The sequence below is a fragment of the Mastomys coucha genome, unplaced genomic scaffold (assembly GCF_008632895.1).
Source record: "Mastomys coucha isolate ucsf_1 unplaced genomic scaffold, UCSF_Mcou_1 pScaffold18, whole genome shotgun sequence".
NCBI lineage: Eukaryota > Metazoa > Chordata > Mammalia > Rodentia > Muridae > Mastomys > Mastomys coucha.
In genome coordinates, this window is record NW_022196900.1 from 74,041,185 (window position 1) to 74,056,567 (window position 15,383).

At 40.6% G+C, this 15,383-nt stretch overlaps 1 protein-coding gene across 3 annotated transcripts in view; it reads left to right on the forward strand.

Annotated features, from left to right (window-relative positions):
• The window catches only part of Ipp (intracisternal A particle-promoted polypeptide), a 43,067-nt gene extending 28,773 nt beyond the window's left edge, over positions 1-14,294 (forward strand). For all 3 annotated transcript variants that reach the window (XM_031378286.1, XM_031378285.1, XM_031378287.1), the window contains exons 6-9: positions 3,414-3,551; positions 7,187-7,309; positions 9,848-10,068; positions 13,915-14,294. In XM_031378286.1, coding sequence (XP_031234146.1) covers positions 3,414-3,551; positions 7,187-7,309; positions 9,848-10,068; positions 13,915-14,139 — 707 coding nt within the window. In that variant the 3' untranslated portion in view covers positions 14,140-14,294. The remainder of the gene's footprint in view (positions 1-3,413; positions 3,552-7,186; positions 7,310-9,847; positions 10,069-13,914) is intronic.
• Positions 14,295-15,383: the final 1,089 nt, after the last annotated feature.

A 15,383-nucleotide genomic window follows, 5' to 3' on the forward strand; every position in this document is an offset into this window, starting at 1 on the left:
TTTGTCAGACCCACCAGTAGTATAAATACTGACAGAAGACTTTTTTTTTTTTTTTTTTTTTTTTTTTTTGGTATAGCCCTGGCTGTCCTGGAACTCTGTAGACCAGGCTGGTCTCGAACTCAGAAATCCACCTGCCTCTGCCTCCCAAGCGCTAGGATTAAAGTTGTGCGCCACCACCGCCCAACTGACAGAAGACTTTTAATATTTTAAAGCTTAGGCCTTTTAACGAGGGCAGTCTCCAAGCCAGCTATCTAGTAGAACCTGATTAATCTTGGCACCATGACTCATCATGTGGTTAACTCTACCTCTCTGCTCCACTCTGGTCTGTTCTTTCACTTCCACTGGAGAATCTTCTGTGTCTCATTTCTTCTCCCAGCATCCCTCTCTCTCTTGGAAGCCACACCTCCACTTTCTATCCAGCTATTGGCCATCAGCTCCTTACTACAAACAATCAGATAAAATTCTTGATTGCCTCTTATCTAATGAGGAATAATGAATACTTACAAAATATGAGGCCTCTGATGGGCCATAGAAGTAACAATAGCAAGATCTTACCAGCATTTAGCTCTTGGCCAGTACAGAATTAACAATTGAAAACACAGAGACACCTTGCAATGTTCAACACCCTATCTCAAGACAAAACAAATAAATAATAAATAAACTGGATTTCAGGATCTAAGAAGGAAAGCATGTGTTCGGCATGAACTACGTTGTTTATATAAACAGTTTAGGAATTACAAGCCATTCATTACTTTGGGACATTTATTATTATTATTATTGTTATTATTATTTCTACTACTATTTTTTTACAGTCCAGTTGTTGCCCACCTCCTGGTCTGCCTTCCCACAGTTCCTCGTTCCATTCCTCTTTCCCTCTGTCTCCAAGAGGATGTGTTCCCCCACCCCCCACCAGCTCTCCCCACTCCCTGGGGCCTCATGTCTCTCAAGAGTTAGGTGCATCTTCTCCCACTGAGACCCAAAGAAGCAGTCCTCTGTTGTATATGTGTTGGGGCCTTGGACCAGCTAGTAATGCTGCCTGGTTGGTGGCTCAGTGTCTGAGAGATCTCAGGGGTCTGGGTTAGTTGAGACTGCTGGTTTTCCTATGAGGTCGCCCTCCTTCTCAGTTTCTTCCAGCCTTTCCCTAGTTCATCCACGGGGGTCCTCCACTTCAGTCCAATGGTTGGGTGTAAGTATCTGCATCTGTCTCAGTCAGCTGTTTGTTGGGCTTCTCAGAGGACAGCCATGTTAGGCTCCTGTCTGTAAGCACACAGGCCTTGGAGCCTCCCCTAGAGATGGATCCCAAGTTGGACTGATCACTGCTGCACTGCCTTTCCCTCAGTCTCCTCTCTATTTTTGTTCCTTCAGGTCTTTTAGGCAGGAACAATTCTGGATCAGAGTTTCTGACTGTGGGATGGCATCCCCATCCCGTCACTTGATGCCCTGTCTTTCTATTGGAGGTGGGCTCTACAAGTTCCCTCTCCCCACTGTTGAGCATTTCATCTAAGGTCCCTCCCTTTGAGTCCTGAGAGTCTCTCACTTCCCAGGTCTCTGGTACTTTCTGGAAAGTCACCCTACCTAGCCCCCCTCTTTGCATTTTTTCATTCATTCTGCTGGCCCTCATGGCTTCTCTCCTGTTCCCACCCCTCATAACTGATCATGTTCCCCTTTTCCCCTCCCCCTTCCCTCTCTCACCCAGGCCTCTGCCTCCTGTGTTTGTTTTCCTCTCCTTCCTAAGTGAGATTGAAGCATCCTCACTTAGGCCTTTCTGCTTGTTAACCTTCTTGAGTTCTGTGGATTGTGTCCTAGGTATTCTGTGCTTTTTTGGCTAATATCCACTTATTAGTAAGTACATACTACGGATGTCCTTTTGTGTCTGAGTTACCTCACTCAGGATATTTTCTAGTTCCATCCATTTGCCTGCAAAACTCATGATGTCCTTGTTCTTTTTTTTTTTTTTTTTTTTTTTTTTTTTTTTTTGGTTTTTCGAGACAGGGTTTCTCTGTATAGCCCTGGCTGTCCTGGAACTCACTCTGTAGACCAGACTGGCCTCGAACTCAGAAATCTGCCTGCCTCTGCCTCCCAAGTGCTGGGATTAAAGGCGTGTGCCACCATGCCCGGCTTGGTGGGGCATCTTTTGGGTATGTTCCCAAGAGTTGGTATAGCTTCAGGTAGATCTATTTCCAATTTTCTGAGGAACCTCAGATTGAGTTCAAGAGTGGTTGTACCAGTTTGTAATCCCACCAGCAGTGGAGCAGTGTTGCTCTTTCTCTACATCCTTGCCAACGTGTGCTGTCACCTGAGTTTTTGATCTTAACCATTCTTATTGGTGTAAGGTGGAATCTCAGGGTCGTTTTGATTTACATTGTCCTGACCACTAAGGACTTTGAGCATTTCTTTAAGTGCTTCTCAGCCATTTAAGATTTCTCTGTTGTGAATTCTCTGTTTAGTTTTATACCCCATTTTTTGATTGGGTTGTTTGGTTTTTTTGAGGTTAGCTTCTTAAGTTCTTTATATATTTTGGATATTAGTCCTCTGTCGGATGTGGGGTTAGGGAAGATCTATGGTTAGATTAATGATGATGATGATGAAGTGTGTGTGTGTTATTAGGGACTGAACCTAGGACTTTATGGATGGATGCTGAGCACACCCCTTTTTCCTAACCAACTAGTTCATTTTTTGGTGTATGTGGGTTGGTGACGAAGTGTAATTAGTTGCTAGCGTGTACATAGGTTTGGGTTATTTACTAGAGTGTAGACATTCCAGTGCATAAACCATTGATGAAAAGGACTTTACCCTACCCACCCTAGTCTTTTAATTTTAGTGTATTTTAAAATTCTATTTTAAGAATATAATTTCTCAAACTTTGTTTGTTACTACATATGGATTTTAATTATATTAAAATTCAAATTGTACCAGGCCATAAACCAGAGTTATTACCTGAAATGAATTGGGAATATAAAATGCAAATTGTTTCCTCTAGCCGGGCAGTGGTGGCGCACGCCTTTAATACCAGCACTTGGGAGGCTGAGGCAGTAGGATTTCTGAGTTTGAGGCCAGCCTGCTCTACAGAGTAAGTTCCAGGACAGCCAAGGCTACACAGAGAAACCCTGTCTGGAAAAAAAAACAAAACAAAAAACAAAAACAAAAAATTATTTCCTCAATTTACATGAATTGTTTAGGTGGTAGAAGTTGTGTAACTAAAATGTCATGTGCCTTTATTCTGTAAATGGTCTCTGATAAGTGACAATGCTTTGAATTAAAAATATGGCTTTCTAGGCAAAGGCTTTTAATGGATATTTTAAAATTAGACATAATGGTTGATTCCTGAAAACAGAGAATGCCAATGCTGCTCAGTATTGTGTTATAATTGTATGATGTCAGTGTCACTAACCCTGATGTCCTTTTTAAATCAGGAGAAAAGGATTCGATGATCTTTGACTGTACTGAGTGCTATGATCCAGTTACTAAGCAATGGACAACTGTTGCCTCAATGAATCACCCCCGCTGTGGATTGGGAGTCTGTGTGTGCTACGGGGCAATCTATGTTTTGGGTAATTATGCTGTTTGATTTAAGAACAACTGAGATTAAATTCTTGGGATCTGACAATTTTAGAGATGTTCCTTACTGACATAAGAAATTTGCATCTAGCTGGGTGGTGGTAGCACATGCCTTTAATCCCAGCACTTGGGAGGCAGAAGCAGGTGGATTTCTGAGTTTGAGGCCAGCCTGGTCTACAGGTGAGTTCCAGGACAGCCAGGACAGAGAAACCCTGTCTCAAGAAAGAAAGAAAGAAAGAAAGAAAGAAAGAAAGAAAGAAAGAAAGAAAGAAAGAAAGAAAGAAAGAAAGAAAGAAAGAAAGAGAAAGAAAGAGAGAGAGAAGGGAGGGAAGAAAGAAAGAAAGAAAGAGAAAGTAAGAGAAAGAGAGAAAGAAAAAGAAGGAAGGGATGAAAGAAAGAAAGAAAGAGAAAGTGAGAGAAAGAAAGAAAGAAAGAAAGAAAGAAGGAAAGAAATTCGCATTTAAATCTTGGGCTAGAAGGGGCAGGGTGGATGATTCTGGGATTTCAAGGCCAGCCTTATTTGCATAATAAGTTCCAGGCCTGGAAGAGGCTGCATAGTGAGGCCTTGTTTTGAAAAAAACAAAAAATACTTGTTTTTGAGATAGGGTCTTGATTTGTAGCCCAGGCTACCCTAGAAACATTGAATTTGCCATCCTTTTCCCTCTCCTTCTTGAGTGCTATAACAATTGTATATTGGTTGTGATATATGGATGAAGGAAAATTTTTAAATTCAAAAATTGGAGAAAAGGCCAGCACTCTGGAATATTACTGCAAATAACCCTAAAACAGTGATGTCTAGGCTAGCCTGGGCTACACTATAAAACCCTCTCTCAATCTATATGCTACTTTCTGTCTGTTTACAGGGCTCACCTTTTGGTACTACATAACCTACTGGTGTGCTCTTCCCAGGGGAAGACTGTTTTGGGGGGTAACGGGCGGTGGTGGCACACGTCTTTAATCCCAGCACTTGGGAGGCAGAGACAGGCAGGTTTCTGAGTTCGAGGCCAGCCTGGTCTACAGAGTGAGTTCCAGGACAGCCAGGGCTACACAGAGAAACCCTGTCTCAAAACAAAAACAAAAACAAAAACAAAACAAAACTAGCACCTAAGACTGAGGGATCTTTGCAGAAAAGGGGATGGAAAGAATGTAGGTCAGTTTGTTATAAGATTGCCTTTTAGGCAATGTCAGAAGATACACCATGAAGTCTTCCCAACATGACTGCCTAAACATGAGCTGAGCCAGAACAACAGCAATCATCATTAACATGGATGGAGGAAAGCCTATGTGGCTTCAACTCCACACAAAGAATTATAAACAACCAAGCAACGCCCTGAGTGGAGAAACAGTCTTCCCCGGGAAGAGCACAGCGGTAGGTTATGTACTACCAAAGGTGAGCCCTGTAAACAGACAGAAAGTCGCATGTAGATTTGAACAGGCTGTACTCATATATTTAGGAATATATAAGACATATATGGGGGCTGGAGAGATGGCTCAGTGGTTAAGAGCATGGACTATTCTTTCAGAGGTCATGAGTTCAAATCCCAGCAACCACATGGTGGCTCACAACCATCTGTAATGAGATCCGATGCCCTCTTCTGGAGGGTCTGAAGATAGCTACAGTGTACTTAGATATAATAAATAAATAAATCTTTAAAAAATAAAGACATATGTATGTAACAATAATTCATGAAAAAAGAGGCCATAAAGTTAAAGACAAAGGAGTATATGGGAGAGCTTGCAAGGAGGAAAACAGAAAAGAAGTGATGTAATTATAATCTCAAAAAAGAAAGAAAGAATTAAAAAAACAGTAAACCAGCTTAAAAAGCAAACAACACAAATATAATTGGCCAGGAGGCAGATGTAAGTAAGCAAATCTGAGTTGAAGGCCTGGTCTACAGAGTGAGCTTCAGGGAATCCAGGGCTGCACAGCGACACCAGGGCCAAAGAAACACACAAGCACACCTGGAGATCAGGGAATCCAGGACTGCACAGTGACACCAGGGCCAAAGAAACACACAAGCACACCTGGAGAGTATTTACAAAATGATACTTGAGAATGAAAAGCCTTTTGAAGTCCCTATATTCATCCTAAATAAATAGTATACTGTAATATGGCTTAGAATTGACCTTGGCTTTAAATATTAACAATTTTGAAGCTATTAGAGTCATGTTAAAAACTAGTTTAGGGCCAGGCGGTGGTGGCGCACACCTTTAATCCCAGCAGTTGGGAGGCAGAGGCAGGCGAATTTCTGAGTTCGAGGCCAGCCTGGTCTACAGAGTTCCAGGACACCCAAGACTACACAGAGAAACCCTGTCTCGGAAAAAAAAAAAAAAAACGAAAAACCTAGTTCAGGGGGAGTGGGGCATGGGAGGTAGAAGCAGGAAGATCTTTGAGTTCAAGGTCATTCAGGTCTACATAATGAGTTCTAGAACAGCAAGGGCTGTCTCTAAAAAAACAAAAAGTATAAATAAAAAAGAAAGATAGTTTTGTGGTCAGGTGTATTAGTGCTTTGTTTGTTTTGTTTTGTTTTGTTTTTTCGAGACAGGGTTTCTCTGTGTAGCCTTGGCTGTCCTGGAACTCACTCTGTAGACCAGGCTGGCCTCAAACTCAGAAATCCACCTGCCTCTGCCTCCTAAGTGCTGGGATTAAAGGCATGTGGCACCACGCCCAGATGTATTAGTGCTTTTTACTGTTGTTTTTCTAGACAAGGTTTCACTATGTATCTCTGGTTGTCCTGGAACTCACTCTGTAGATCAGGCTGGCCTCAAACTCAAGAGATCTGCCTGCCTCTGCCTCCTGAGTGCTGGGATTAAAGGTATGTGTTGGCAAGTTTGTTTTATTTTATTCGGTTCTTATACCTCTACCTCCCTTCCAACCCTCCAACACTAGGCAGGAGATGATTAGAGTGAAAAGAGAACATAGACCTCTATAGGTGACTTCCTGCTGATTAGGGGTGTTGGGGTCCTTGGGGCAAGTCCACTCTTCGTCTTCAGAATATCCGGCTGTCCAGCACAGCAATCCAGCAATCCAGCAATCCAGCAATCCAGCAATCCAGCAATCGCAGAAGCAGCAGCCACCACAGGCCCTCTTAGAGCTCTCCCTTTATACCCTCTCCAGAGTCCCCAGAACTAAACTATCTGCAGCTACAAAAATCACACCCTTGCTAGTAAATGAGGTAAATCATAATCACCTGCTATATCCCACACCTGGGATTAAAACAAAAACATATTCACGTAACCTAACTGGGATTTTTTAAAAAAACCGAAACTCTCACAACAGGCATGGCCCATCACCACCTGTTAGAACATATCTTTAATCCCAGCTCTCAGGAGGCAGATGCAGGCAGACCTCTGAGTTCCATAAAAGCCAGGGTTATATAGTGAAACTATTACAAACATTAAAAGTTAAAAAAAGTTTTTGGAAAAATTGTATTTCTCCTACAAGATAGTAGAACAAACCTGAAGTTTCCTCATAGTTACATCCTGACTTTTCATGTCAATGTAGATCACCTCCGGTCCTTGTGGACCCATCTGTAACAGGAAATCCTTGGAATAGGTGGTTTCGAAAGTCTTTGTCATAAGTAAGATTCCCTTGTCTCAGAAATTATTATTTTTCATTTTGCTACAGGTGGATGGGTTGGAGCTGAGATTGGCAACACCATTGAACGATTTGATCCTGATGAAAATAAGTGGGAAGTGGTCGGCAACATGGCAGTGTCGAGATACTACTTTGGGTGTTGTGAGATGCAAGGTATTTCTAAAATATTTTTTTCTGTTCAGTTACCAGCAATACAGTAGTCATCATTTTGCTGTATACGTATGTATGTGTGGTTTTGCTTAGAATTGGCCTTGATTAGTATAATAATCTTGAAGACACAGAAGTCATGTTAAAAATAGTTTTGGGGAACTGGGCACGGTGCTGGGTCCTCTTTGGACAAGGTTTCTCTGTGAATCTCTAGCAAGAAGACGTGTGTGTGTGTGTGTGTGTGTGTGTGTGTGTGTGTGTGTGTGTGTGAAAATCTGTTTATAAAAACAGTTTGAGAGGCAGACAATTGGTAAGCTTTAACCAAGTGTGACTGAGTTTGATTCCTGGAACCCACATGATAGGAGAGAACCACCTTGTGCAGATGGTCCACTAACCTCAACACATGCCCTGTGGTATGCACACATATGTGCACATGACACATAAAGCAAATGGGTGTAAGTTATGAAGTATTTGAGACCCTATTTTCTTTTTTTTTTCTTTTAAAGAATTATTTCTCAGTTTTATGTCTGTGTATACTGTAGCTGTCTTCAGACACACCAGAAGAGAGTATCAAATCCTATTACAGATGGTTGTGAGCCACCATGTGGTTGCTGGGATTTGAACTCAGGACCTCTGGAACAGCAGCCAGTGCTCTTAACCACTTAGCTATCTCTCTAGCCCAAGGCCCTATTTTCAAAATATGTTTTAGCTCTGTTATTGGAGAAGTAGTGTTATTTAATGTAGAAGTTCTGGCTTTTACCTCTTGTATTATTGAAATTTTGTGTCTGTATTGCCAGAACAATTTTTCTGTAATAAAGAAAACTAAGTTAAAAACTTCAGATGGAAGCCAGATATTGTAGTGAGAATTCTGGAACTTGGGTTTCTTTTTTAAAAATGCAGAAATAGAGGCTGGAGAGATGGCTCAGCAGTTAAGAGCGCTGACTGCTCTTCTAGAGGTCCTGAGTTCAAATCCCAGCAACCACATGGTGGCTCACAACCATCTGTCATGGGATCTGATGCCCTCTTCTGGTGTGTCTGAAGACTGCAACAGTGTACAATGTACTTATAGACAAAATAAATGTATGATTCTTTTTAAAAATCCATAAAAATATAGTAAGAATGTGCTTTCACTTTAACTCCAGGTGTGGGGACGTGGGGCTGCTGCGGACTGTCTGCGGCGGCTGTGGACTGTCTGCGGCGGCTGACAGTGATTGGCCTTGTGCTCTAGCAGAGGCATGGTTGTGCCAGTGCAGATAATTTCTTTGGTTTTATAACATTTGTAATTCTGGGAACTTTTCAGAGGGTAAAAAAATGCTAGAACCCTGATAGGAGGATTGGTGGGTTTTAGTCATTCAGGGGGGTTGGTTGTCATTTGTTAGTAGCCATGATCAAAGAAAAAGACAAGAAGAAAGAAATTAGATTTGGGGATCTCTCTCTCTCTCCCCTCTTTACTTCTTTCTCTCCTCTCTTGTGATAGGAGGAAGGAGGAATAACAGGTAGGAAAAAGAAAAACCCATAAAATAGCAAAGACTAGTTACAGGGTATGGTTGGTGGTGCACATTTTTAATTCCAGCATTTGGTAGGCAGAGGCAGATGGATCTCTGTAAGTTGAAAGCTAGCCTGGTCTACAAAGAGAAACCCTGTCTCAAAAAAAAAAAAAAAAAAATCAAAAATAGAAGAAACTTCAGATAGGTGCTAAAAAAAACGGTTTGGTGGGTAAATTTGCCTGCTGGCCGGCCTGCCAACCTGATGGTGGACATTAATAACTGACCCCTGGGGCTGGAGAGATGGCTCAGCGGTTAAGAGCTCTGACTGCTCTTCGTAAATGTCCTGAGTTCAATTCCCAGCAACCACATGGTGGCTCACAACCATCTGTAATAGAGTCTGATGCCCTCTTCTGGTGTGTCCTCCTACACATAAAATAAATAAATAAATCTTTAAAAAAAAAAACAAACTGACCCCTGAAAATTGATGTCTGAACTCAACATCCTTTACATGGCATGTGGAACCAAATTTATTATCCTTTGTTCGAATTGTAGTCTTCAGTAAGTGTTCGTATTGGTTTTATACCATCCTATTTTTATAGAACTACAGATGCATACACAAATAAAGTGTTCTTTTTTTCAAAGAATAAAATAAAGCCGGGCGGTGGTGGCGCACGCCTTTGATCCTAGCACTTGGGAGGCAGAGGCAGGCGGATTTCTGAGTTCGAGGCCAGCCTGGTCTACAGAGTGAGTTCCAGGATAGCTAGAGCTACACAAAGAAACCCTGTCTCGTATTTGATGTGCCTTCCATTGTTGTCGTTTTCTCTTTTATCAACACCTAAGTTATGCAAACAGTTTGTCTGTCTGTCTGTCTGTCTGTTTGTTTAATTTTTAAGACAAGGTCTCACTGTGTAGCTCTAGCTATTGTCCTGGAACTCACTCTGTACAGCAGGCTGGTCTGACTGCAGCTGCCTCCTGCGTGCTGGGATCCCAGGCTTGTGCCACCTGGTTAGTCTGTACCTGTTCAGTAGAAACTAAGCACAAATCTCTTATTTTTCAGGTTTAATTTATGCAGTTGGAGGAATCAGCAATGAGGGACTAGAGCTCCGTTCCTTTGAAGTTTATGATCCACTTTCCAAGCGCTGGTCTCCACTTCCTCCTATGGGAACCAGACGAGCATATCTTGGGGTGGCAGCACTCAATGACTCCATCTATGCTATTGGAGGGTGGAATGAGACACAAGATGCCCTTCACACTGTAGAAAAGTACTCCTTCGAAGAGGTGGGTTGGACCATTTCAAATGCTCAAATGCTTAGTGTCTTGTTTTGTTTTGTTTTGTTTTTTTTCGAGACAGGTTTCTCTGTGTAGCCCTGGCTGTCCTGGAACTCACTCTGTAGAACAGGCTGGCCTCGAACTCAGAAATCCACCTGCCTCTGCCTCCCAAGTGCTGGGATTAAAAGCATGCACCACCACCACACAGCTCTTTTTCTTCTTTTTGAAGAACAAACTTTACACATCACTTTTAAAAATCTCTGTTAATTGCTGTCAATTTTTTATTATTTCTATTTTTATTTTTTCTTGTGTGTGTATTTTGGATCTTTGCCCTTTTCTAATTTGTTAAATTAGAAACTAAGATGGCAGATTATAAATCTTCATTTTTTTATCATGTATAGCTATAAATGTCTTTTAAGTTGTGGTATAGAGTGGAGAGATTGCTAAGTGGCTAAAGCAATAGCTGCTCTTGTAGGGATGGCCAGGTTCGGTTTCTAGCTCACAACTGTCTGTGACTCCAGTTCCAGGGCATCCAATATGAAAGAAAAGTGTTAACATTTTCATTTGTAAATGGGTTTGTCTGTCTCTTTCTTAATTTCTGTAAGTTTTGGTTCATATTGTTTAATAGTTCTGTATTACACATTGATAGAAATGAAAGAAACAATACAAAGTGAGCCTATGGTCTCTTTATTCTTGTCAGGTAACATTTTCTGAAAAAGGTGAAGCTCTCTCTAACTGCAAACATAACTCTAAGGCATCCTAATTTGTCTTAATTAAATGTAAATTTTTTCAGCTCTGCCAGTTTTGTGATGTTCTTTGTAATTTTAGATTTTTGTTTTTAGCCTTCAAATGTAATCTACTATTTTAGTTTCAAAACCTTATATCTGGGGACGGGTATGGTGGCCTATACCTTTAATTCCAGAACTCTGGAAGCAGAAGCTAGTGGATCAAGTTCAAGGCTAACCTGGTCTACAGAGCAGTTCCAGGAAAGCCAGGGCTACACAGAGAAACCTGTCTTGAAAAACCAAATTAATTAATTAATTAATTAATTAAAAATAAAAATAAAGGTTAGTTATATGTTTATGTCTGTGTACCTTCAATGTGTGTTCAGACACCTGCAGAGGTCAGATGAGGGTATAAGTCTCCAGAAGCTGTAGGTGTAGGTAGTGTAGGTAGCTATGAGCCTCCATATATGGATACTGGGATAGGGTTTAAACTCAGGCCCTCTGGAAGGAGCAAGTATGCTTAACTTCTTAGTTAAGGTTACTAGGTTACTACCTGACTCTCCAGCTCTCTCCTTTCCTTTTTATTTACATGTTTTATTTATTAATTATTTAATGTGCATTGCTGTTTTGCCTGTATGTGTGTCTGTGTGAGTGCCAGATCCTCTGGAACTGGAATTACAGACATCTGTGAGCTGCCATGTGGGTGCTGGGAATTGAACTTGGGTCCTCTGGAAGAGCAATACGTGCTTTAAACTGCTGAGCTACTTCTCCAGCTTACTTCTATAATGTATTATTATTATTATTATTATTATTATTATTATTATTATTACTACTACTACTGTTTTTTGAGACAGAGCCTCATGATGTATCATTGGCTGTCTAGGAACTCACTAGTTAGACCAGGCTGGTCTTTAGCTCACCAGGATATGCTTGCTTCTGCCTCACAAGTGCTAGATTTAAAGGCATGTACCACCACATGTAGCTTCCTTCATTTAAAACAAAAAACAACAACAACAACAAAAAAAAGCAAAAATCTTCTGGGGCTGGAGAAATAGGTCATCAGTTAAGATCACTTACTATGGGCTGGAGGGATGGCTCAGAGGTTAGAGCACTGACTGCTCTTCCAAAGGTCCTGAGTTCAATTCCCAGTCACATCATGGCTCACAACCATCTGTAATGTGATCTGATGCCCTCTTCTGGTGTGTCTGAAGACAGCTACAGTGTACTCATATAAATAAATAAATCTTAAAAAAAAAAAAGTTATACTAATACCAAAACCACACAAAGACCCAACAAAAAGGAGAACTTCAGACCAATTTCCTTTATGAATATTGATGCAAAAATACTAAATAAAATTCTTGCAAACCAAATCCAAGAACACATCAAAACAGTCTTTTACCATGATCAAATAGGCTTCATCCCAGGGATGCAGGGATAGTTCAGTATATGGAAATCCATCAATGTAATCCACTACATAAACAAACTCAAAGAAAAAAAAACCACATGATCATTTCATTAGATGCAATTAGATGTTGACAAAATTCAACATCCCTTCATGGAAAGATGAGGAATTCAAGGCCCATAACCAAAACATAGTAAAAGCAATATTGAGCAAACCAGTAGCCAACATCAAACTAAATGGAGAGAAACTTGAAGCAATCCTACTAAAATCAGGGGCTAGACAAGGCTGCCTACTCTCTCCCTATCTATTCAATATAGTACTTGAAGTTCTAGCTAGAGCAATTAGACAACAAAAGGAAGTCAAAGGGATCTTAGTCACTGTTTTATTGCTGTAAAGAGACACCATGACCACAGCAACTCTTATGAAAGGAAGTATTTAATGAGGCTTGCTTTACAGTCTCAGAGGTCTAGTCCATTATCATGGTAGAGAGCATGGTGGCATGCAGGTAGGTGCTGGAGCAGTAGCTGAGAGCTACATCCTGAACTTTAGGCAGAAAGAGAGACGGAGCCTAGGGCTGGCATGGGCTTTCACAACCCCAAAGTCCACCTCTAGTGACGCATTTCCTCCAACAAGACCACACTTCCTAGTCCTTCGAATCCTTTCAAATAGTACCACGCCCTGGTGACCAAGCATTCAAATTTATCAGCTTATAGGGCCATTCTTTTCCAAACCACATGAACTAAGTCCTTTTAACTGCTGAGCTATCTCTTCAGCTATCTAAATAAAAACTTTGAAGAATCTTTTTTTTTTAAGATTTATTTTTTTATGTGTATGAGTACACTGTAGCTGTACAGATGGGCATGAGCCATCACGTGTGTGACTGCTGGGAATTGAACTCAGGACCTCTGCCGGCCCTGCTTGCTCTGGCCCTACTTGCTCCAGCCTGCTCCCTCCAGTGTAATTCACTGTAGCTGTCTTCAGACGCACCAGAAGAGGGAGTCCGATCTCATGATTGGTGGTTGTGAGCCACCATGTGGTTGCTGGGATCTGAACTCAGGACCTTTGGAAGAGCAGTCAGTGCTTTTACCCGCTGAGCCATCTCGCCAGCCCCTGAAGAATCTTTTAAAAACAAAAAGTATTTTAACATATAAGCTTCCCCCCTCCCCTTGGTACTTGATGATCTTTTCATTTTGAATGTATTACTTGCATTTTATAAACTTAGGTTCTCAGAATTTTGGCTTCAATGACTCCTATGTTTTTTTTTTTTTAAACAGATTTGTTTTTATTTTATTTGTATGGGTGTTTTGCCTTCATGAATGTTTTGTACTACATGTATGCAGTGCCTGAAGAGTCCAGAAGAGATAGGTGTCAGGCCCTCTAGAACTAGAGTTACACGTGGTTGTTAGCTACCATGTAGGTGCTGGGAACTGAACCTCAGTTCTCTGCAAGACCATTGAGTTCTTTTAACCACTGAGCCCTCTCTCCAGTCTCTCTATATGATTTCTCTATTATCACCTGGTCATAATTTATAGTTAGATATGTTTAACTATTATTTCTCTCTAGACTCATTATTTTATCACACATACCCAAAAGTTTATTTTAAAATGTTGTATTTATTTAATTGGTTTGTTTGAATTTAAACATGTAAAGTCTACATATATGATTTCTCAGAGATTTTATTATCATTTTATGATGGTACTAATGTTAATTCTTTTCTCATTTTATTAGGAAAAGTGGGTTGAAGTTGCTTCAATGAAAGTGCCTAGAGCAGGCATGTGTGTTGTGGCAGTCAATGGTCTTCTGTATGTTTCTGGAGGCCGATCTTCTAGCCATGATTTCTTGGCCCCAGGCACTTTGGACTCAGTTGAAGTTTACAACCCTCATTCAGATACATGGACCGAAATTGGTAATATGATCACTAGTCGTTGTGAAGGGGGTGTTGCTGTATTATGACGGAGAAGGCACAAAACCACAAGGAACATTTGAAAATGTAGGTTCTGACCATTTGCAAATCAAACATATATTTGTGATATGATCTTCTGATTCTTTTGAGTATTCCATGTATTGAATAGATAGATGAATAAAGAGTGATTTTCTAAGAATTTGAATGAGAATGGATATGAATATAAATTAAAAAAGTACTCAACAAATTTGCAAAACTTAGCAACAATACAAATGGTAATTATGCCTTACTGTTATTCAGTTATCAATAGATTCTTAATTGTAAGTATTGTTTGCTAGTGGACTGGAGAGATGGCTCAGCGGTTAAGAGCACTGACTGCTATTCTAGAGATCCTGAGTTTAATTCCCAGAAACCACATGGTGGCTCACAACCATCTATCTGTAATGGGATCTATGCCCTCTTCTAGTGTGTCTGAAGACAGTTACACTGTTGTCATATAAATAAAATCAATGAATCTTTAAAAAATATTGTTTGCTAGAAACTTCTGGAAATAGTACATTTTGGCTATTTCTCCAGTGCAATTCAATTTGAAACATAGCCTGTGTATAATATAAGGACATGAGACACCTAAAATTTTTCTATAATTTGTGATTTGATCGAGAACATAGTTTCCATGGTGTCATGTAACCTAGAGAGAAAAGCCAGTGAAACTGTCTCTCCATGGCAGGGGTTTCCACTTCCCCCAATTATTTTATTGGCAGCAGAACATTAGGAAGAACAGATAGTAAATATCTAGGTTTTTTTGTTTTGTTTTGTTTTGTTTTCTGAGATACGGTCCTTAGATAGCGCTGGCTATTCTGGAACTTTCTATATAGACCAGGCTGGCCTCAAATTCACAAAGATCTGTCTTTCTCTGCCGCCCAAGTGCTGGGATTAAAGGCCTGTGCCACTATGCCCAGCAATATCTAGGTATCTAGATAGGTTTTGCTTTTGATAGTCTAAAAGTATATTTGTCTTTGGTTCTGAGAATGCAAGTAAGGAATTAATAGGCTCTTGGTGAGAGTTCTTTTGAAACAAATTTACTTATTTTTGTTGATATGGCTGTGTGTATGTGTGTGTCTATATGTACAACATGTGTATGCAATCAGTCAGCATTACTGACTGATGTTTGTGAACTGCCATGTGGGTGCTGGGGCCCTCTGGAAGAGCAGCCAGTGCTCCTAACTACTGAGCCATCTCTTCAGTTCCTTAATGACAGTTTTTTGTTGAAATGGTATGTAATGAGTATGAGAGT